Raw genomic sequence first — 23,630 nt, 5'->3', positions numbered from 1 at the left:
CATCCCCATTCCTCTCCATAGAGCTGATTGGGAATGGGGAGCATGAAGGCACCGGCACCGATGATAACGGTGCCGGTGCATCCACGAGTTGTGCTCGCAGGAGCCTTCCACTCCACCAGGGCAGGCCTGGCAGAATTGAAGGCACCCGCGAGCACAACTCGGAGTATGGCGGTGCGGTAGCAATGGTTACCGTACCGCCATACTCGTAATGAGGCCCTATAAGAGATAATTATTCAACCAATGCACGCAGAAGACACAGGAGACAGTAGATGAGTACATAACTTGTTCAAATCGATGTGCCTGGTGCATCGTGCCTTTTATGGCTTGGGCGCTGAGTATCTTCAAGCAAAGTTTACCCACTACATACCTGCTCGTCTGCTGCGCTCCCAATCTGCATGCCTTCTACCGTTTGTCTCGTATGGGAGGCCGTGCCTTCTCAGTGGCAGCTGCTAGAGCCTGGAATGAGTTGCCTATGGCCCTCCGCGCTACTGAAGACCACTTCACTTTCGCCGGCTGCTTAAAAATACTTTGTTCTAAGCCTTTCTCTCCTGGTGTTGTTACCTTACTGTTTTTGATTCCTCCTGCTGTAGCCAGCGCCAAGATGCCTTTGGGTGTACGTGCGCTTTACTATGTTTACATACCATAACATAACATAACATGCTTGAGAGTCAAAGGGGCCTACTGCCAGTTCGCTTGACGAGGCCAAACGCCTTCACATCATCGAAGGCTGCCTATCGCCCTCGCTTATGAAACAACTACTAAAAAAGCCACTCACGATCTCAGAAGTTAGCGAACTTGCAAGAATATTCGAGAGGGTAGATGCCCAGGCTGCCTCGATGGATGGCGCACCGAAGAACGATAACAAGCTCATTGCGGCAGTTCAAGAGGCAGCCCCCCATCAAGGTGAGAGGGGTGTCAATATATACAGGCCACCCAGCCGACCAGGGCAAGACAACAGAGGCAGTGCTACCGATGTGGCATGGCATTTCCGCATTCAGGCTCCTGTCCGGCCCTGTCGCTGAGATGTGCCAACTGCTGGAGAGAGGGCCACTTCCGAATGGAGGCTGTTTACAACCCAGAGGCTACCGATGCCCTCCAGGATGCCATACCGACCGCCGCAGCCCCAATACTTTCAGCAGAGGTTCTACCAGCCCAATCAACGGCGGTACGTCAGAGCAGTAGATGAATATCAATACCCAGACTATCCACAAGCATATGGATACTACGAGCTGCCGCAACAACTGACGGACGAATACGATGAGCCCCCGGAGGGGTGCCCAGAAGAGGAGGGCCAAAGGCCCAATACACCACCATGCACAAACTGAACACCCTATACTACGACCAATCAACACAGGATGATTACGTCAATCTCATCCAGGATAGCGAGGATCCAGCGAAGCCCCACAAATTCCAGTCAAGATGGGCAACTGCCTTTTTCATTTCTTAATAGACTCTGGAGTAACGGTGAACATCATGGGGGAGCAGGAGTACCTGCAAATCCCTGACAAACCCTCGCTAGAGCTGACCCAGTCCATAATCTTCCAGTGGGGCGCAGCTAGACCTTTGCACGCCATCAGCCACTTCAAACGTCGTCTCCTCCTCAGAGGACGACCTACGGACACAACCATTCACGTAATCTGATGCCCCATGAAAGGACGGTGCCTCCTCAGTTACTACACTGCCTCATGCCTTGGACTCATCGACATATATGTCGGGGCCGATGACGTGATCACTTCAGCTGCACTCAATCATGGCCCAGAAGACAAGGTGAGAGCTGTCGCCACGGATGACCCACAGGGTCTTATCACCAAATCCGACATCATGAACAAATTCCCACTGCTGTGTACAGGCCTAGGAAGGCTAAAAGGGCCACCGATCAAGCTGCACATGGACCCCTCCATGAGACCCGTCCCACAACACCACAGGCGGGTTGGCTTCCACCTCCAGGAGGCGGTTTCGAGGGAGCTGGACCAACTGCTTTCGGGCTGCATCATTGAACAGGCCACCGGACCCACTCTGTGGGTCTCACCTCTAGTCATCGTGCCAAAGGACGGCGCAAGGCTGTGCCTCTGTGACAACATGAGGGTGGCCAACACTGCCAACCAGAGGGGGAGAAACCCGGGACCGTGCATAGAGGACATGATCATGCAACTCAACAACGCCTACATGTTCTCTAAGCTTGACCTAATACAGGGATATCATCAGCTCGTGCTGCACCCTGACTCAAGAGTCATAACAACATTCGCCACCCACAAGGGACTATTCCGATATCGATGGTTGAACTTCGGGATCTGCTCGGCGGCCGAAATACTTCAGGAGGCTGTACGACAGATCATAAGGCCGATCCCTGGGGCGCTGAACTACAGCAATGCCATTCTCATTTTTGGTGCATCCAAGGAGGAACATGATACCGCCCTCCTTGCCACCTGTACAGCGGTCCAGGCCGCTGGACTCACACTCAATATTGACAAATGTCGATTTAGCAAATAAATAATAATAATAATAATTTGGCACTTATATAGCGCTACAAACCCTCAGGTATCTGAGCGCTGCTTATTATTACCCACGGTGTGTGGTGCTCATTTATCAACCTCAGAAGGATGAAAGGCTGAGTTTGGCCCTGCCGGGATTCCAACCTGCATTAGCAGGCTCTGCACGGATGTCAAAGCGAGCGCTTTACTCGCTGTGACACTTGACCGGCTTATCCATGTTAAAATTCTTTGGACACATATTTTCTAGTGATGGCATGACACCCGACCCTGAAAAGTTCGACACCATAACGAAACTGTCTGGTCCTTCTTGGGAATGGCAGGGCGCAAGGTACATTCCCCATTACGCCTCGATTACTGAGCCACTCAGGAAGCTGTTACAAAAAGAGGCTTGTTTGAATGGACCCCCGCATGTCAACAGGCGTTTGACGTCGTCAAGAAGGCCCTGACGGAAGCCCATCGCCTAGCATATTTCAACCTGGCCTGGCCCAGACGAGCGGGGCCGCCATTAACCCCAGACACATCGTGGCCTATGCCAGCAGGGACCTGTCCACCCCGGAGGCTGCCTACTCGCAGGCCAGGAAGGAGAGCCTGGCCGCCGTGTGGGCGTGCAAGCATTTCCACAATTTTATCATTGGCAAGAAGTTCACCTTGATCACTGATCATTAAGCGCTCCTATTGCTGTTTGGCAACCCACGCACCAAGATGCCCCCTGAGGATCGAGCGTTGGGGCATCAGGTTGCAGGAGTATGACTATGACATTGTGCACAGGCCCGGGGGCGACCTGAACCCAGCGGACTACTTTTCCCGCCATCCTGCAGGTCCACCAGTTTCCCCGAGTCAGAGACGTGGCATACATCAACTACGTAGCCGCCAACTCGCTCCCACCGGCTCTATCTCTGGATATGGTTGCAGCTGCATCTGCGGCGGACCCAATGACCTCCCTGGCCATCAGCCTGATGACCAACAGCAGATGGAAGGACTACCGACGAGTCACTTTGGCCCACCCGGGGGTGTGCAAAGAGGAAATGGAGAGACTGGCGCGTGTACAGTTTGAGTTAGCTGTTAAGGACCACAACATACTCCTGAGGGGCTGACGCATTGTCATCCCTGCCGCCCTCAGGGCCGATGTAGTCCGGACGGTGCATGTGAGGCACAGCGGAGCAGAGAACACCAAAAGGCAACTACGCTGCCATGTCTGGTTTCCCCTTTCTGGACGCCTTAGTTGATGATTTGATCAAGAACTGCCTAGCCTGCCAATGCACAGCACCAGCGGAACCTCCAGTGCCCTTACAACCCACGCAAATCCCAGGACGACCATGGGAGAGAGTTGCAGTCGACTTCTATGGTCCGTTGGAGTCAGGGGAATACCTCCTCCTCCTCCTCATCGATGAGTACTCTCGATTCCCCATTGTCAAAAGGGTTGCCACCACAGCGTTCCCCCAAATAGTGGCCGTCCTCGATGTACTCAGCGAATGGGGCATACCGAGAGTGATCAAGTCGGACAATGGCCTGCCGTTAAATGGCCCTGAGTTTGGGAAGTTGGCAAAGCATCTAGGTTTCAAACACCTCAAGATAACTCCTAGGTGGCCACAACCGAACGTGATGGCAGAATGCGTTATGGTATCGATAAAGAAAATGCTCCAAAGGGTTCGCATAGAGGCCACAACACCAACCAGGCTCTGTGCCGGCTCCTCCAAGATTATTGCAACACACTGCACGAGGCCACCAACAAGGCCCTGGCAGAATGAACTCCTCGACCCGAGGCGAAGCAGATGCGGAAGAGATCCGCTGAGATGCAGAGGTGAAGGAGAAAACGAAGCGAGACTCTGACCGCAAGGCGTCGAGCAGTGCCAAAAGACTTTCAGGTTGGGGATAAAGTCCTGGTTCAACAGCCAACAACCAAGAAGATGGACAGTCGATTCGCTCCGAGCCCCATGAGCGTCATTGCTGTGAAAGGGACAATGGTGACAGCCCAGAACAACGTCAAAGAGATTACAAGAAATAGCTCATTGTTCAAGCACTTTGTCAAGAGAGAGGACTGTGAGCCTCCACTGCCGGATCCTGACCCAGTGTCGAGGGAGCCACAAGATGACCTATGGGTCCCGCCACGAGAGGCGCTGGGCCAAGAAAGACCCACGCTTGACCCTTCGGGTCTGGAGGTTGTAGGAGAGCGAGAAGCCAGACCATAGAGAGGAACGCGGAAGCCGCAAGAATGTTGACCCGGACGTATGAACATTTGTCCGGGGGGGGTGTTATCGCTCTGTGCCTTTAAGGTGCAAGCCCTGCCACATTAGGGGCGTGTTTTGTGACGCAAGGAAGGAGGGAAGAGGTTTGCCTTGGGTACGTCAGTTCTTGGTTATTTATGTAAGAGTGATCTGTATTCTATTGCTTTTTGTCTATCTTTGGGGTTGCTTTAACTTTAATTTTATACACAGGCCTGGTACTTAAGATTTTTGTTTTGGAGAGGTGCTTGTACAGTGAAACACAGTGCTCCAGCCACGCAAAGTATCCCTACCTTGAAGGTTAGTCTGCTGTGTTAGGCTGTCACGGGTGAATAAACAAACTCAATCCCTGACTACGAGCCCCCAATTTGTTAAGGATTCCAATGGGGCGTCACACACCGGACCGGGACACTTGGATGTGGCACTCAATAGGAATGCTTTTTCTTTTATTTCAACTGATTCAAAGTGAGCCGATACCCGACCCGTCTCACACCCCCTTTTACAAATACCCCGGGTCACAATGGACCATGAACCAGGCCTGTTGGTGAAAATACAATATTTATTTATTTTAAAATTCTGAAAAATCACACACATTTTAATATTGGGCAGCAATCATCAATGGGGTGATAATTACAATAAAACCTACTGAACTACACTTGGTCCTTCTACAAAAACATATCCAAAGCACAATTGACTAGGAGAACTTTTTCAATTAGAATAGATAGCACCCAAGTTAAGGTTTCCCCCTGCAATGTTCCCTCAACCCACAAATAATCGAATTCTGATAGAAAGAAGCAGCAGGTAGTTAGGGATAAGAGGCAGCAAGCAGAAGCCAAATCTGACCTTCCCTCCCAAAATAAGAGGCAAAAACTTTCATTTTAAACCCTTTGCAAAGGCCTAAAATAACACTCGGATTTTGACAAATAATTAATTATATGTGTTTAAATAATGATATACATATGCTTTATCACAGTATCAGGGATATTATATTACTAGAAACCATAAGGTAAGGTATCACAAAAGCATGCAGTTCACAAAGCAGGTTGAAATTGAAAACCCAGTGCAGCCGAATTCACACGTGGAAAAGTTGCCTTTTTTCTAGTTTGCAGTTTTAAATGTCAAAACGTTTTCTTTTTTTTTAAACGGGTGAAAAACACTGAATAGGAATGCGTTTTTTTTTTGGCAGGTGGATAGATGCACTTCACAGGGACAATATAGAAGTGAAAGGAGGGCTATAGCTAAAGGATTGAGTTAGATTTTCAAGGTAGAATGAGGTTCATTTAGGAGAATAGAGCAGTTAAAAAGAGAAAATCGGCTTCAAAAATGATAGGCAAATTTTACTTAAACAAAATTATCTAGACTATATTGTTAAAGAAAGCCACGGTACATTCAAAGATTGATTTGCGACGTCAACATTTTCACACCGCGTTCAGATCTATGTGGGAATTAATTTAAATTATTCCAAATATTGCTAAGGAGTTACAAGATGAGGTGAATGAAAGAATTGTGCTAACACTAGAAAAACAAGAACAGGGTGCACAGAGAATTAGAACAGTTTAGACAAGTTATCAGGGTATGGATAGGGTTGCTTAGAGAGTGGAACAAAGACAGCAGTCAAGATGGGGTAGGCTATGTGTTTCTATGCGATGGGGAAATACTCACAGTCCGCTCTTAAATTTGGGATTAGGAACAGTCAACCGGGTTCTGGACTCCAGGGCTCGGGTCACCAGGTAGCAGCGGACTCTCCTAGCAGAACAACAGCTGGGCCTGTCTGGTCACTGGATAACAAGTACATTTGGATGGCTGGGGTACAGCGGGCATGCATTTAGTGGGCCGGATGCCGGTCTGGTCTCAGGATGCTTCCCAAAAGAATACCACAGCTTTCCCCCTTGGTTATTGAGATTTTTTAGTGGGATTTTCTGGATCAAGGCCTTGCTGGGATAGGGTCAGCAATGTTTTGGCCTTGCTGGGATAGGATCAGCTATGCTTTAGCCTTGCAGTGGAATCTGGAATCTGGCAAGAGGAATGTAGAAGATCAGGAACGCAGGCGCAGGAAATTCAGGAAAGAGTGTGTCTAGAGTTCTGTCAGTCACCCTTATTTATAATGCATGGTGACATCATAGAATTATATGGTGTGGCAGGCTTAAGCTAGACATGCCCCTAACAACTGGATTGGACAGGGGTGCTCGTTACCGCCTTCCTATCAGCTAGTTGGGTTTGAAGGGCATGATTCAGATTTATGATGTGAGTTTTACAATTGTCATAATGCCTACCCCCGGGGACCGAGACCAAGTCCAGCAACCCCGCAGCAGGCATCAAGTTATTCCAAGCAAGCCCAACAACCCCTGCTAGGGGCTATTTGGGTGCAGTCCTGGCTTCTATGGTGCCAGGCTCATATGGAGAGTCAGACTTGGCGCCATAGGCGCCAGGCTCATAGATTAAATCTTACCTGATGCAGACCATGCTGCAAGAGCTCCAAGCCAAAGGAGGCTTGGAAGGGACTACTTTACCTAGGGGCTATTTTTCACTCGGGTGGGGCTGGGGAGGAATACTTACCTGGGACTACTTTGGAAGCTATTTAAACCACGCCCGAAGAGGAGCACACGCTTCGCGTTATTCTGCATCCAGCAGCGTAACGCTCACCGTGCCTGCAAGTCTGCATCCAGTCTTCTGCCACGCCCGCCTCGAGTCTGGAGCTCCTTGAAAAAGGGAGAAAGAAGGAGAAAAGGTTAGAACAAGAGCAATACCTTTGATCCTTACCTGAATTCCCGATCCATCGCGCCTTCGACCTGGAAGAAAGAAGTTATTTAATGCGCGTCGCCTTGCCTGCTGCAGCGCCGCGCTGATCTCACCGGCCTCCGCAGCATCTTTACATTCCACCGCATCCTTCTGCATTTTCCCGCCGCACTCCGGCACCTAAGGGGAAGACAAGAACAGCAAGGTGAGCCAAGGGAATACACAGAGGCAATATTATTTACCCCCCATAGACTTACCTGATTTAACCACTGGGGGTATTATTCCTCTGCACGGGTTGGCGCAGCTTCCACTGCATCCTCGCCGAACCCCGGCCCCTAAGTGGAAACAAAAGGACAGCAAGGTAAAACAAAGGGACAAACAAGAGGAACCCTCCTCACCACAATAGACTTACCTGATTTTACCGCCGGAGGCATTATTCCCCGAGACTTCTTACTTTCTCTCAGCACCTGAAAAAGGGAGAAAGCAACAGGTTACATATTGACAATATTTTATCGAACTGTGTTGGATAATACAAATCCTTACCTGAATATTACCGGTTGCCACGAGGAACTCTTCGCTAGGGTCAAGCTGCAACCTGCAAGGAATCGGACAGAGTGAAAGTCAGACATTTGAACTCTTACGAACTACATACTTACGGCGTCTTGCCAGGAATCTCAGAGTCAATATTGTTCTGGAACTCACCAATTCCTTCGAGCCGGTGAAGCAACTGGTTATCTACGCGCCCCTGCGCTCAATGCAGGATGGAGAGCTCATCTTTCCAAACCATCATAGGAGACTATAAGAGGGGACATCAACGGTGATCAGTGTGGAGAACAGCGGGAGTGCGGAGGGGTTAACGCTCAACTCCACGGGTGGTTAATCCCTTTCTCCATTTGCAGAAGAATATTCCTACGGGCCAAGCAAACGAAGCTAGGTGGGCCAGTCCAGTCCGTCATCTCGGCACTACGCGTCACATTGGTGGAGACCGCTGCTGTCCAGTTCAGATCGACGCCCCTGTGGGAGCCAGGTGAGCGTAACAACAATGTCCAGAACCTCCCACCGTTAATTTTGCCACAGCACAGTTTTGACATAAATGGCAACCTTTTACAGTTGGAGCATCTTAACAAATTACATAAGCGGGTTACATATTTTACACACAGCATGACAGTCCAACTCTCCAGTTTGTAAGACATTGTTTCACCCTTCTAATAGTTTTTAGTCATTTTTAGTGTGAAATATTCAGCCTAAAATTCTATAACTTTATACATGTGTATGGATTATCATTAGGCATGTCAGTATTGAATTTCACAGCAACATCATGTACACTTTTCTTAGAATACCCAATTATCTGCCATTTCTGTTCCCAATATGGCAGTGACGGCTACAACGTCTTAAATTAAAACCCACAAAATTACATTAAAACTGTTAACTTTTTACATTCCCACGAATTCCGGTTGCAAAGATAACTGTTTTAAGAGTTTCTTAATAAAATGGTCTTTTGAAACAAATAGGCAGCCTTTGTCCTCCATTGGGACCATTTTTTTCTCTTCAGCTACCCCCAACTGTCGGTTCAGCCCAGTGTGGGACTGGGGTTTCCCAATTTGATTGAATGTTTATTGCCACTGTCTCACTAATTTGATTGAATGTTTATTGCCACTGCCTCACTACACAGGTAGGCGTCCCAGATTCTATTGTCCCAGCCTGGAGCACAGATGAATGTCTGACGAGCATGTGAACTTTCTTTATCTTGGTCCATTAAAAGTTTTTCAAGCTAGCAATTATTACTTTCGTGTCCCAGCAGTTTATGGTGACTGCATTTGGGGAAGGCCTCAGTTTAGCCAGCAGAGAAACCTGTTCTGGAGCTCCCAAAGCAGGCAATGCCTTTATTTTGTTCTGAGTCCAAAACAAGCCTGTTCAATAAAACCTCCCATATATGTTCCCAGCAACAAACCCCTTTACATTGTTAAACAGGGGCAGGTCCTTATCCAACATTACTTTTAAAACAGATATTTTTCTTATTTGCAAAAGTACATTTAAAGACGGTGTGAGGCCTGCTGGTATGTTCCTTTCAAAAGGTTCCATCTGAATTTCCCACATTTTTTTGCAATCATATTCAGTTTCTTTTATACAGCAATTTGTTTAAAACACAGATGCACTGAAATTGACATAGGCCCAGAGAGCCAGGGCCTATTTGAAGCATTGATCATTGCCATCTTGTAGCCCAAAAGTAAAGTGTTTCCCGTGTAGCTGAAGTAAAGCTTCTTTTGATTTCTCAGTTCTGAACAACAGCCTCTCATTCAGGGATACTGCTCTTGTCTGCTGGAGCACAATGTGAATATGGATGAGCATGGCAGGGTCTCATTAATAAAAGTCGTGTGATGAGGAACAGAGGAAAAGAGCATCAGAGAAGCAACCTTTTTCACGTAAAATATTCCCTTTTCAATGGGAACTTGTTAGCAAACAGCAGAGCAGCACTGTTTTTCAATTCACTTCTTTTGGTGCACACAAGAACACATACTGGCAGCCTTTCTCAGTGTGCTCCCTGCCCCAACTAGCCCAATATGTGCTTGGCAAGATGGTACAGCCATCTTTTTGGCGCTGCAAAACGCAGTTTTGATGTGAGGCAGTGGTGCTCAAAGGAGCCAGCGCAGCCATTTTGCTGTTTCTGCTTAAGTGCAGCTTGGCTATGAATGGGAGTACTGCTGAGTGGGTAAAGATATCCCACACCTCTCATTTGTTATAAAAGGTGCCTGCATTGTGCAGCTACGAGGAATACTGTTGCTTCCCACACATGAATGTTCAGGGTCGCCCTTATCCATTACTACACGGTGAAAATGCACAGCCAAAGATTTCAAGAACCTTCTCCAACTGTCTTTACTCTACCGAGGTGTTTATGCGCAGGCAGAGTTTACAAATTTAACTTGTGGCTTTGCCAGAGATGTCCTTTCACCAAAATGCGAGGGGTAGTGGAAGTGACATCACACGACCCTTGACCTCTGATGACATCACAGGAAGTGATGTCATGTGACCCTGCCCCCAAGTGATGTCACAGGAAGTGATGGCACACAACCTTTCAGCCCTTGACAAACAGGAAGTGGCACCGCATAGCATTGTTCCTCAGTACACTAAGAAAAATATGGTTAAGATATCACTCTAATATGATATACATTTCAACAGGAATGGATCACCATATGTACCGTTAACATCAGTGTGCATAGGCCCATATTATCAAATGATTGTGAATGTAAGCAGATGTCCAACACAACAACCTGGACTATTGTACATCGCTCTGGCTAAACTGTAAACAGACAAAGCATCTCGAAGAGGCCTCACTTGTCTGTTGTCTTTGGCGACACCCAAATGACGTCCCTGCACTTTGCCATATTTAATGGCGTTCCAGCCCAAGGGATTGGAGGTACATTAGCTGCAGCAGGTAACTTGCCTTATTTCCATTTGCCCCCTGCTAACACCAGAGCTACAAAAATGACAAGGGGATTAAGTTATTTTTATTCAACATTTTTATACAATGTGCCTGTACTCGTGCATATATTTCATATGTAAACTTTACCATTTGACAAGACCGTATGTAGAAATGTGGTTATGTTACATTAACACTAAAGACCAGTCTAGGTGCTTCTCATAGAGTGACAGAAGGCAATGTGTGAGAGAAACCAGATATTAGCATTGAAACCAAAATTTCTCGTTCCAACTGTCTCTCACTTGTGTCCAGTTGGCAGCCAACTTTTGTTCTTATCGCTTCCTCTAAAAGATTGTTTTCGGGCCAGACCGAAAGTAGACAATTAGCCGTAACAATGACCTGCACTCAACTGTAGAACACACTGCCTTCTCCAAATTATGGGCAGCAGAGATTTGAAAACACTCTTTCAACTAATATAAAATAGAAGATGACAGGCAGAGTCTGGAAGAGGTAAAGTTGGGGGGTGGGCGCATGCACTTATTAGGGCTATGGCAGCAGAAGATCTAAATATGCCACTGATGGTGATACATTAAATATATGTTGCAATTTACTCTCTAAGATGTCATTGATGCAGGGAGCAGCCTTTCCTCTAATGGAAATAACAGTAGCACACTTTCTCTTGAACCTATCAGTAGGAGTAAACCATACTTGGAAATTTTGTTTTGGTATTTTACCGTTATTGTGTCTGGAGTTTGTTGGGATTCTCCGGCCTGGAGTGGTGATGTAGTGACGCACATTATTATTGAACCCAATGTCTACTGAGCTGTCATTATACCTCAAAAAGTGCCACATGGGCCCTGTTTAAACTGAAACTGAGCAGTGAAGCTCTTCTGAAAGAGGCGACATCCGGCATCATAGTCCAGCTCCTCTGACTGTGGCGGCATCCAGCATCACATTGCAGCTGTTCTGACTGAGGCGGCATCCACATCATATGGCAGGTCCACTGACTGAGGTGCCTTCCAGCATCATAGTCCAGCTCCTCTGACTGAGGCGGCATCCAGCATCATATTGCAGCTACTCTGACTGAGGCGGCATTCGCAACATCATATGGCAGCTCCTCTGACTGATGTGCCTTCCAGCATCATAGTCCAGCTCCTCTAACTGAGGCGGCACCCATCATCATATTGCAGTTTCTAAAACTGAGGCGGAATCTGCATCATATGGCAGCTCCTCTGACTGAGGTGCCTTCCAGCATCATAGTGCAGTCCCTCTGACTGAGGAGGCACCCAGCATCATAGTGCAGTCCCTCTGACTGAGGCAGAATCTGCATCATATGGCAGCTCCACTGACTGAGGTGCCTTCCAGCATCATAGTGCAGTCCCTCTGACTGAGGAGGAACCCAGCATCATATTGCAGCTGCTCTGACTGAGGCGGAATCTGTATCATATGGCAGCTCCACTGACTGAGGTGCCTTCCAGCATCATAGTGCAGTCCCTCTGACTGAGGAGGCACCCAGCATCATATTGCAGCTACTCTGACTGAGGCGGCATTCGCAACATCATATGGCAGCTCCTCTGACTGATGTGCCTTCCAGCATCATAGTCCAGCTCCTCTAACTGAGGCGGCACCCATCATCATATTGCAGTTTCTATGACTGAGGCGGAATCTGCATCATATGGCAGCTCCTCTGACTGAGGTGCCTTCCAGCATCATAGTGCAGTCCCTCTGACTGAGGAGGCACCCAGCATCATAGTGCAGTCCCTCTGACTGAGGCAGAATCTGCATCATATGGCAGCTCCACTGACTGAGGTGCCTTCCAGCATCATAGTGCAGTCCCTCTGACTGAGGAGGCACCCAGCATCATATTGCAGCTGCTCTGACTGAGGCGGAATCTGTATCATATGGCAGCTCCACTGACTGAGGTGCCTTCCAGCATCATAGTGCAGTCCCTCTGACTGAGGAGGCACCCAGCATCATATTGCAGCTGCTCTGAATGAGGCGGAATCTGTATCATATGGCAGCTCCACTGACTGAGGTGCCTTCCAGCATCATAGTGCAGTCCCTCTGACTGAGGAGGCACCCAGAATCATATTGCAGCTGCTCTGAATGAGGCGGAATCTGTATCATATGGCAGCTCCACTGACTGAGGTGCCTTCCAGCATCATAGTGCAGTCCCTCTGACTGAGGAGGCACCCAGCATCATATTGCAGCTGCTCTGAATGAGGCGGAATCTGTATCACATGGCAGCTCCACTGACTGAGGTGCCTTCCAGCATCATAGTGAAGCTTCTCTGACAGAGTCGAACACTATCATCATAGGGCAGATCCACTGATTGAAGCTGCGTCCAGCATCATATTGCAACAACTCAGACTGAGGCGGCATTCGGCATCATGGAGCAGCTACACTGACTGAGGCGGCATAGCATCATAGTGCAGCTGCTCTGAATCACGTGGTGGCAGTACGATACCTGAAACAACAGCACAGCCTAGTCCACTCAAAGGACTCTCGACAGTAATTAAGATATACACAATATATGTTTGTTTTTCTATATTTAAAATATGCAGACTCTGGCTGACCCCAAATGGTTACATGTGTTGTTTCCCCCACATTATAGCTTTGTTAAGGCAGTAAAAAAGTTGAATATTTAGAAACCCCTCACTCTTGTCTACTGGGGGGAAATGTTTCCTGTTCGCAATCCCATCCTTTATCTATTATATGGCTGACTGGAAGATATGATGTCAATCCCAAATTGCTACATAGTCACACATCACATTGTAACTTAATGTACAATTCAATGCAGAGCCAATACAATTCTTTAGCAATCTCCATAAAAAGCCTTATAAGATTCCAATAAGTACATTACAATAGCTGGTAAGAAACTAGTGGGATTTTGAGAAAGAACAATAGTAATACCTTTTCAAGAACCTATATGACACCCTAAAGCTTATTGCATTCTTATAAAGTCATACACGTTTTAAATAAGAACTCATAAGATTCTGATAAAATCCTTATAAGAAAATCAATAAATAAATATTTTTCTGGGAAGTTTGGTGCCCCCGTCAGACATCTGTGTCCAACCTGCTGTCACGGTGTGAATCCTGGCAGGGGCAGCTCAGTTTTTCATCCTACCAAGGTTGCTAATCTGAGTGCCTTTAAATCGTGTAACAATGATATGATATGGCATTATTAATGTGCCTGAACACAAGTGTTTATAGACTGAGGGAGCGGTCATTATGGCAGGATAATGACCTGCCACCAATGCCATAAATCAGTGAAGGTCATTGTCCCAAGCGAAAATGACCCTTCACAAGGCCTATACGGCTATTAGCTCATAGTGGTAATAGAAATACATGTTCTTTAAAATAATGTTTTTATTGTATTTGGTTCGAAAAAACCTTTTACAAAACACAACACAAAAAAACATCATAATTTAAGATATACAAAATAGATCGAAAAGCATCAACATAAAAGAAAAAAAAAATCATACCTTCATAATATTTTGCTTAACAACAATTTGCAGCAATACTTAACTGACAACAAAAAAAGAAAAACCGACCAAGGAGAGAAATGAGTGGAAGAGGTAACAAACACATGAGAGAGCAGAAGGGCACAGAACTGTAGCTTGACCAACAGCTAGCTCATAAGATGAAGACATGTTCTCTTACTCAATAGGACCCAACCTCCTTAATACTTGGCTGCCATGTTAAAACACTATTTGGCTTCTTTCCAACACCTGAACCACTGCAATTGTGAGTGTTTGAACTTGGCCTGAGACTAATATGTCATAGAACATGTCAGGCAAAAAGCGTGCTGTTCCCAACCCGAAACTTGGGAAAAGCATGGATCTAACCGGCCAAGTTCCCTCACAGTCCATTAGCAGATGTTTTAGGGACTGTTCCTCAGGGTTCTTACAAACATTGCATAAAGCGATCGAGTTGGTACCCAGGCCTCTTCTAGAGAAGACCTCTCCTGTATGCACAACATTTAAGCAAACTCTGAGGAACTTTTTCCTATACTTCCAACCCGGGAACTTGACCAGGTATTTTGCTAAATGACCCTGCTTTTTATCGACCAACAAAAATAGGTTCGGGTGAGCAGAGGATCGCATGGTATCGATGGTGGCTATCCAGTCCGTTTCATCCCAAAATTTCTTGGCCTTCGATGGGTTCCTGATTAGGGTTTGGATCTGTGCATTTGCGTTTAACAGCCCTTCCTCTGCCCAATAAGTCAGATCTGTGAGCATTTACGATCTTTCTTTTTTCAAATGCGAATTAATATCTGCATATAACGACCCCTCTTTAGCTGTTAGCAGATGGTGGAACAGGGCAATCAGCTTCCATTCTGTTTGGGCCCTTAGAGACCGTCGACCCAAATCAAATCTAAGACTTGACATTGGAATGCTCATTGGAAGACTGAGGACATTTTTCCATAGGAGAACCTCCCATTTTTCCCAACAACCATTCCAAAGGAGGGGCTTTGCTTCCAGCCCATACAGGACCACAGGGATGACTTTTGCCTGATAGAATGTAATTAACGGAATGATTGAGAACCTACAACATTTTCCCATTACTTTTTTTATTTGAGAAGTGAACTGCAAGATTTTATTGCAGATGTCCTGCTCCACGGGGAAGCGTAAACTTTGTATCCCAATTAGACTAGCTCTTTGACCCTATCAATCGGTTTGTCTCCCAATACCTAGTGAGGGAAGGAAACCCTTTGGTTTCTGTGTTTAAAGACCAGAATTCTGGACTTCTTTGGGTTGAGAGCTAGACGGTTCTCCTTTGCATAGCAAAACAGGCTGTTCAACAAGCGTTGCAGTCCCACTGCTGTAGAATCCAGCAACACCACATCATCAGCGTAGGCCAGCCAATGTACCCTTTCTCCGTTCATCACTGGACTGGCCAACGCCGACAGGTTTCAAGTAGACCCCAGCATCGGCCAGATAGAGATTGAAGAAGAGGGGGGCCCCTAAACACCCCTGACGCGCCACTCTCTTCACCCTTATGTGCTCTGACAAGTGTCCCTCCTCATCCAATCTCATCCTCACTGTCGTGTCCCTGTGCAATTCCACCAGCATTGACAGAATCCCTTCTGGGATGTCCCATGCCCTTAACTTCGACCAAAGGTGCTGTCTGTCGACTTCGTTGAATGCTCTTGAGAAATCCACCCATGCCCCGTACAGCTGTTGATTTACCCCCCTCTTGTGTTTTCACTCAGGACATTCAGTGCTAAACCATTTAGTGCCGTAGAAAGACCTCTCCTGAACCCAGTCTGGTATTTAGAGAGAACTTCTGCTTCCTTTACCAATTTTTCTACTTCCACCAACAAAACTCTCATAAACAGCTTACTGTCGATGTCAAGGAGGGTGATTGGGCGATAATTGATCGATAGCGACCGATCGCCCCCTTGAACAGCAGAATAACTGTTGCAGACTTCCAGGATACTGGGAATTTCCTTCTCGCGAGGATCTCCTTGAATAGCCTGAGCAGCAGCTTTGCCAAAAGAAAGGAGTTGCTTTTCAGCACCTGATAGGTCAGCCCATTGGGGCCGGCAACTTTTGATTGGGAACCACTTTCTATCAATTCCACCAAGATCTTTTCATCGAGTGGGAGATCCCATGCCTCCCTGTTTACTAAGAAGGGGGTATTCAGAGAGTTGGGAAAAGCCTCTGACAAGTAATCTACCGACCATCTTTCAGAGATCAGGTTGCACTGAGAAGTTCCAGTAGAGCCCTTGAGTTGGTGTAAGACCAACCAGAGCCCTCCAGAGTCTCTATTTCTGATCAACTTTAGCATTTGTTCGCCATCCTGCTGGAGCCAAAGCATCTTTCTATCTACTGACCAATGCTTATAATTCATCTTTAAATCCCTGGATTCTCTTTTGTGTTCCATCACAGACAGGTTCTGCCTTGATAGTTTTCTTAATCCCTGATTCAACTGTTTTTTTCTCCTCATAGTCTCCTCGTCAAATAGATGGCGATGGGACTGCTTGTTCCTTCCCCCACCCACACTTGAGGGGCAGGTGGACCAAATAAATGTAATAAAACTGTCTGGATGGTAATTTCTCTGCCACTCACCCTCCGGGGCTTCCATGAGGAGGCTATTCAGAGATTCTCCATCCCTCTAATATTTCATGAGACAAACGCTTCCTTTTTTAAGCGTCATTGCTTGTGTCTGCTTTTCTAGCACTCCGAAGGAAATGTCTGGGAGGAAAAGTTCTAAACATGAGTGGTCACTGCCCACTTCCCAGTTTGAATTCAAGGAGACATTTAATTTGAAGAGCCCCGCTGACATGAAAATATAGTCGAGAATGGAGAGGGAGGAGTCCTGTGACCTCGTTGGATTAGCTGGGTTGTCCTACGGCAGCACTCCATTCACCATCTTCAAACCCCATCCTGCCAGGAATTCTACCCAAGCTTTTCCCTTCTCGAACACTCTTCGGGTACTCGACTTGGTCATCTCTTTGGACAGTGGAGTACATTGGGAATTCAAATCTCCCCCCAACAGGAGATGGGCTCCCGCAAAGAGCAGTTTGGCCTCCTCCACCACTGATGCCAACACCTTAAAGAAATCCCGCTGGCTAGAACCGGTAGAGTTCCAGTAGATATTGACAAAAATCACTTTGATACGTGGGCTCTGATTTTTCAGTGATGCTTTACAAACCTGGATACCCTGTTTGTTATTTGAGATCATAACAAGGTCACCAATTGTATTGCTGTTAAAAGCCATTTGACAGACCACCAGATGGCCTACCTTTGGCTTTGTAAAGGGCGGGTTGACAGAAGATTGTATACCCTTTGACAAAGATTGGATTTACCAACCATGTTTCTTGAAACAACAGCATGTCCCCTTTACGAAACAAATACTCTTTCATACTTTTTCGAGGAGAAGATGTTTGGTCCTCGCATATTCCAGCACATCACATTGAGGCCCATCTAGTTAAAGAGGCTTCAAGCCCATCCCCAATTTTAGAAAAACTTGAGTGAGTATTTCTGGTAGTAGGTGCAAGTTATTTTCTTGGGTGAGTTCTCACTCTTTCTCAGGCCTTCCTGCACAACGCCTTTTCCCATTCCGTCCCTAGGCCTTGATAACGACCAGGGGTCGAAACACGTGTCGGCTGTTCTTCGGCAGCATTTACAATCATGGAAGAATAAACTACAATTTATCATGATTTTTTATGGACTAATTGATCAATAATTGGACTTTGAGCACAAGACACTCTCCCGAACCATTACATTCTACTACACATTTTCACACAGGCTTTGTTACGCTCACCTGGCTCCCACAGAGGCATCGATCTGGACTGGACTGCTGCGGTCTCCACCAATGTGATGCGTAGGGCTGAGATGACGGACTGGACTGGCCCACTTAGCTTCGTTTGCTTGGCCCGTAGGAATATTCTTCTGCAAGTGGAGAAAGGGAATTAACCACCCGTGGAGTTGAGCGTAAATCCCCCCACCCCGCTGTTCTCCCCACTGATCACCTTGGATGTTCCCTCTTATAGTCTCACCTGATGATTTGAAAAGATGAGCTCTCCATCCTGCATTAAGCGCAGGGGCGCGTAGATAACCAGTTGCTTCACTGGCTCGAAGGAATTGGTGAGTTCCAGGACAATATTGACTCCGATATTCCCGGCAAGACACCGTAAGTATGTAGTTCATAAGAGTTCAAATGCCTGACTTTCACTCTAGTCCGATTCCTTGCAGGTTGCATCTTGACCCTACTGAAGAGTTCCTCGTGGCAACCGGTAATGTTCTGGTAAGGATTTGTATTATCCAACACAGTTCGATAAAATAATGTCCATATGTAACCTGTTGCTTTCTCCCTTATTCAGGCGCTGAGAGAAAGTATGAAGTCTCGGGGAATGATGCCTCCGGCGGTAAAATCAGGTAAGTCTTTTGTGGTGAGGAGGGTTCCCCTTGTTAGTCCCTTGTTTCACCTTGCTGTCCTTTTGTTTCCCCTTAGGGGCCGGGGTTCGGCTAGGATGCAGTGGAAGCTGCGCCGACCCGTGAAGAAGAATAGTATCCCCTGTGGTAAAATCAGGTAAGTCTATGGGGGGTATTCCTCTGTGTATTCCCTTGGCTCACCTTGCTGTTCTTGTCTTCTCCTTAGGTGCCGGAGTGCGGCGGTAACATGCAGGAGGATGCAGTGAAATGTGAAGATGCTGCGAAGGCCGGTGAGTTCAGCGCGGCACTGCAGCAGGTGAGGCGACGCGCATAAAATAACTTCTTTCTTCCAGCTCGAAGGCGCGATGGATCGGAATTCAAGTAAGGATCAAAGGTATTGCTCTTGTTCTAACCTTTTCTCCTTCTTTCTCCCTTTTGCTAGGAGCTCCAAACTCGAGGCGGGCGTGGCAGAAGACTGGATGCAGACTTGCAGGCACAGTGAGCGTTACGCTGCTGGCTGCAGAATAACGCGAAGCGTGTGCCGCTCTTCGGGCGTGGTTTAAATAGCCTCTAAAGTAGTCCCAGGTAAGTATTCCTCCCCAGCCCCACCCGAGTAAAACAAATAGTCCCTAGGTAAAATAGTCCCTTCCAAGCCTCGTTTGGCTTAGAGCTCTTGCAGCATGGTCTGCATCAGGTAAGTTTGTAGCATGGTCTGCATCAGGTAAGTTTTAATCTATGAGCCTGGCGCCTGTGGCGCCAGGACTGACTCTCCATATGAGCCTGGCGCCATAGGCGCCTGGACTGCACCCAAATAGCCCCTAGCGGGGGTTGTTGGGCTTGCTTGTGGTATTTTGATGCCTGCTTCCGGGGTTGCTGGACTTGGTCTGGGTCCCCGGGGGTAGGCATCATGACAGGCTTTGTGGGAAGCTTTAGGTAGCAGTTTGTTTTCTCGCTGCCAAGGTTTTCACCTTCATTTGCTCAAACTGCATAATTATTAGTGTGGTGACCTTTAGAGATCGATCCCATAACCTAATGTATTTTACTGTGTTTCAACTGGCATATATTGTGGGCACCACTATGAAAGAGTTTCGCATTGGAAGCACCGGCATATATTTGGGGACATCCAGCACTGAACAAGTGTTTAACAAGGCAATTACAGTGGAAGCAATGGCATATGTTGTAGGCACCATAATGAAAGTGATTTACAGTGGCATTACTGGCATATATATGCAAGCGGGCAGCATGCAAACAGGTTTTATGTGGCAATGCAATCTCATATTGCAGACACAGACATCAGAACGAACATACATAACAGTTGCAGTGCTGGCATATATTGTGGGCCCCATCATGAAAGTGTTTTACAACAGCAATTCTGTGGCATATATCGTGGGCACGTTATCCTGAAAATTATCTTTTCAGTGACAGTGCTGGCATATATTGTGGGCACTATTACAAATGTGTTTTACAAGTACATTAATGTTATACATTATGCACAGATTGCATGAAAACATATTTTTCTGGGCAATGGTGGAATAAATATTAGTCACAGGGTCTGTAAAATGGTGCTTTATAGTGGCAATGATGGTATATATTGTTAGCATTATATTTGAAGGAGGGTTGTATAGTGGCAGGGCGTGCTTGTATTTTGTAAACAGGCATCAAAAAAATGTTGTACAATTTCCAAAAAATGTGCATTCAAATGCACCATTTCCTCTCATTATTTGAAAATGTTCTTGCTCACAAAATCATGGGGAACATTAACTCTTCCCCTGTCAAAAATGACAGCAGAGATGCCGCTCGGAATCCCATAATACAAAAAGATGCCTCTGCCAGGGAATAGAGGCATTCAACACACACAGACTGTTCGCCTTTCAGCGAATCAAAAGGCCAGAAACACAAACAAGAAAGGAATAATGACTAATGACTAAGGCATATAATAATTGATACATATTTGCCATCGACCATAACCTATACTAATATATAACATCGGGTTTTGTTAGCAGATATCCAGGAATGCAAATGTGTCCTATCCTTAAGCATCTGAATGAACCATGATGAGCTTTTTAGTGAACTTGAATACAACAAAACAAATACTTGCACAGTAGTTATCATGGTGGTGTGCTGTGCTGGCTGAAAACAGCTCACAAGACCCACCTAACAATGGCACCAGGGAGGTCACCAGCGGGTATGGGCTATCCCTATGGTAATTGTGGCCTTTAGGGGCCAGTACAATGTCCACGATGGAAATGTTGTTTTTTCGGGGCACGGGGGTAATTTATTCAGACTGTAAATTTGTGATACCCAAACAATAAAAAGCTACAAAACAAAATGTCTGCCAAGGCGCTAATGTAACAAACAACCAGAATGGTCCTTAATTAAGCCTCAAATGAGTTCCAAATTCTGCAGCCTCTCTTCTGCTGCCAAGAACAATTTACCAGGCTAAACTATGTTTGTTGCTTGTCGTAAAACAAACAAAAATCAAAGCAGCGTGAACTGTACACAAAGCCATAAAGCAGGGGTCTGTAACATGCAACTCTCCAGATGTTTTGGACTCTTATGAGCCCCACCATTGACTGTGTTGGTGGAGAACATGGGTGTTGTGTTTCTAAACATCTGGAGCCCCTGCCATACACAGTGCAGACCTGCAAACCCTAACTTCCAGATTCACTCCCTACACGCACATAAACAGCTGACGTCAGCCATGACATCCCCAAAGTCAGCAGAGAAGAGAAGCAGGCCAAGCCTTCTTGCTTCTTGGCACCAAACTGTGGAACTCTCCAGTGACAGCACTTCTCCAGAAACTCCCCCACCTCAGAGGGTGGCACTTCCAGGACACACCACTATTTGCCATCATCTGCCCTTATATTCTCAGCTATCTTACTCCGGGCGCGCTGCGGACCAGTGATGTACGGAGTCATAAATAATCAATTAAATAAATCAACAGAAAATAGTGACATTGCCAATGGATAAACGAGATGCAACATATACCCACCTTAATATGTTCTTTTATGCAACATATCCCTTTTCCTTTTCAATGAATATCTAAAAGCTGACATGACATTAGGACAACAGTGGGGTGTTACCCAGAAACACGGGACTGCTGATGCTAAAGGATATGTTTGATAATGTCTCAACCTGATGGGTTTCCAAAGGGAATCTGGGGGCTTCCCTTCATCCTGATGAAGCACTTACCGGTGCAATTGTCCTCACTCGGACCCTTGAATCTTACTTTTCCTGAGGGTGTTCGGTATCCACGTGCACAGGAGCAATAGTAACCTCCCTGTGTGTTCTCACAACCAGCGTTGGGCCCACATTGGCCTTTCATGCTTCCACGGCACTCGTTGATATCTACAAGGAGACACAATGTGCACAGGCCTTAAGTGGACGAGTTCCTTTGACTGCTGAGGCACAGTCACTTTGAAAGGAAATGTTTTGTAATGTAGGGTTGTGTTCTTGTTTAGAGGCAACTAGGGGTAGTAATGCGTAGTGTATTCTTTAATGCCTGACTCTCAAGGGCCTCTGCGACACCTGTACATATGCGCCCTAGATTGACCCAAGGCAGATATATAATTATAAAAAGCATGAATTGCACCTGCTTCCTCGCCACATTTTGTGGCGGGCTCCTTTCATTTTGTGTTAAGCCACTGCTACCTGTGACTTGTGTGTCCACTTTTATTCTGCTTTTTGTAGTGAAGTGACTCTCAAACCTTCTTAGATGTACTTGTAAGGTTTATTACCGCCTCCCAGGATACCTTCACAAGCAGTTACACAGTTCTTATGTAAGTTACATTAATAGGACAGAAACACTGGCGGCCCATCACCCAGGCAGAGGACTAACCAACTGACCCCGGCTAGAACCTTCACTCAAACATTCCTCCAACTCAGACATCAACACTCCACTTGACATCACAACATTCCTGCTTACCCAGGCAAGCCATACACAACACTTTTTCCTACGAATCTCTGTTTGAGTCATTTTATATTTTAATATCACTTTGTTTCCCTGATTGATACAAGATCATGATTGAATATTCCATACCTTTACATGAACCGGTTAACGGCTTGAAGTAAATTTCTCTTTCTATGTTCTCGAACCCTGGTTTGCAGGTACATAAGTTGAGCCCTGACGTTGTGTTGCATACAGAGTCATCAGGGCAGTCTATATCATAATAGCATGTTTCTTGTGCTGCAAAAGAAAATCTGAGTCAGGCACTTAATGGTTTCCTTCCTTGCAATGACTCTAGAAATGTCACTCTATTACTTCAAGCATGTTCAAGGTCTTGAAGAATACAAGCAAAAACAAGCGCATTAAGCGAGGGAATACAAGCATGGACAGGTTCAAAGTGTTGGAGAATACAACCATGGCAGGTTGAAGGTGCAGGAGAATCCAAGCATGGGTAAATTCAGGTTGCTGGAGAATAATAGCATAGGGAGGTACAATGCGCTGTAGAATACATTTATGGAAAGTGCAAGGTGATGGAAAAACACAGGCATGGACCTGGTCAAGGTGGTGGTGAATACAAGCGTGGGGAGTTTCAAGGTGCAGAGCATAAAAGCTGCACAGGTTCAAAGTCCTTGATAATACAAGCATAGGCAGGTTCATGGTGCAGGAGAATGAAAGCATGGAGAGGTTCAAGGTCCTGGAGAATATAAGCGTGGGAAGTTTCAAGGTTCTGGAGAATACAAGCATAAACAGGTTCAAGGAGCTGGGGGATACAAGCATAGACCGGTTCAAGGTGCATGAGAATAAAAGCATGGAGAGGTTCAAGGTCCTGACGAATACAAGCATTGGCAGGTTCAATGTGCTGAAGCATAAACGCACGCACAGATTCAACGCCCTGGAGAATACAAGCATAGACCGGTTCATGGTGCAGGAG

General features: G+C 46.4%; 1 protein-coding gene across 3 annotated transcripts in view; it reads right to left on the bottom strand.

The window, feature by feature from the left end:
* Positions 1 to 23,630, bottom strand: part of LOC138447680 (adhesion G protein-coupled receptor E1-like) — a 908,650-nt gene that overhangs the window by 278,071 nt on the left and 606,949 nt on the right. For all 3 annotated transcript variants that reach the window (XM_069603943.1, XM_069603945.1, XM_069603944.1), the window contains 2 exons: positions 22,793 to 22,939; positions 21,946 to 22,101 (listed from right to left, as the gene is read on the bottom strand). In XM_069603943.1, the coding sequence (XP_069460044.1) occupies positions 21,946 to 22,101; positions 22,793 to 22,939 (303 nt within the window). The remainder of the gene's footprint in view (positions 1 to 21,945; positions 22,102 to 22,792; positions 22,940 to 23,630) is intronic.

Source organism: Ambystoma mexicanum, chromosome 3q, assembly GCF_040938575.1.
Source record: "Ambystoma mexicanum isolate Mex_15411 chromosome 3q, UKY_AmexF1_1, whole genome shotgun sequence".
Taxonomy (NCBI): Eukaryota; Metazoa; Chordata; class Amphibia; order Caudata; family Ambystomatidae; genus Ambystoma; species Ambystoma mexicanum.
This window is presented reverse-complemented; position numbering and strand designations above follow the sequence as displayed.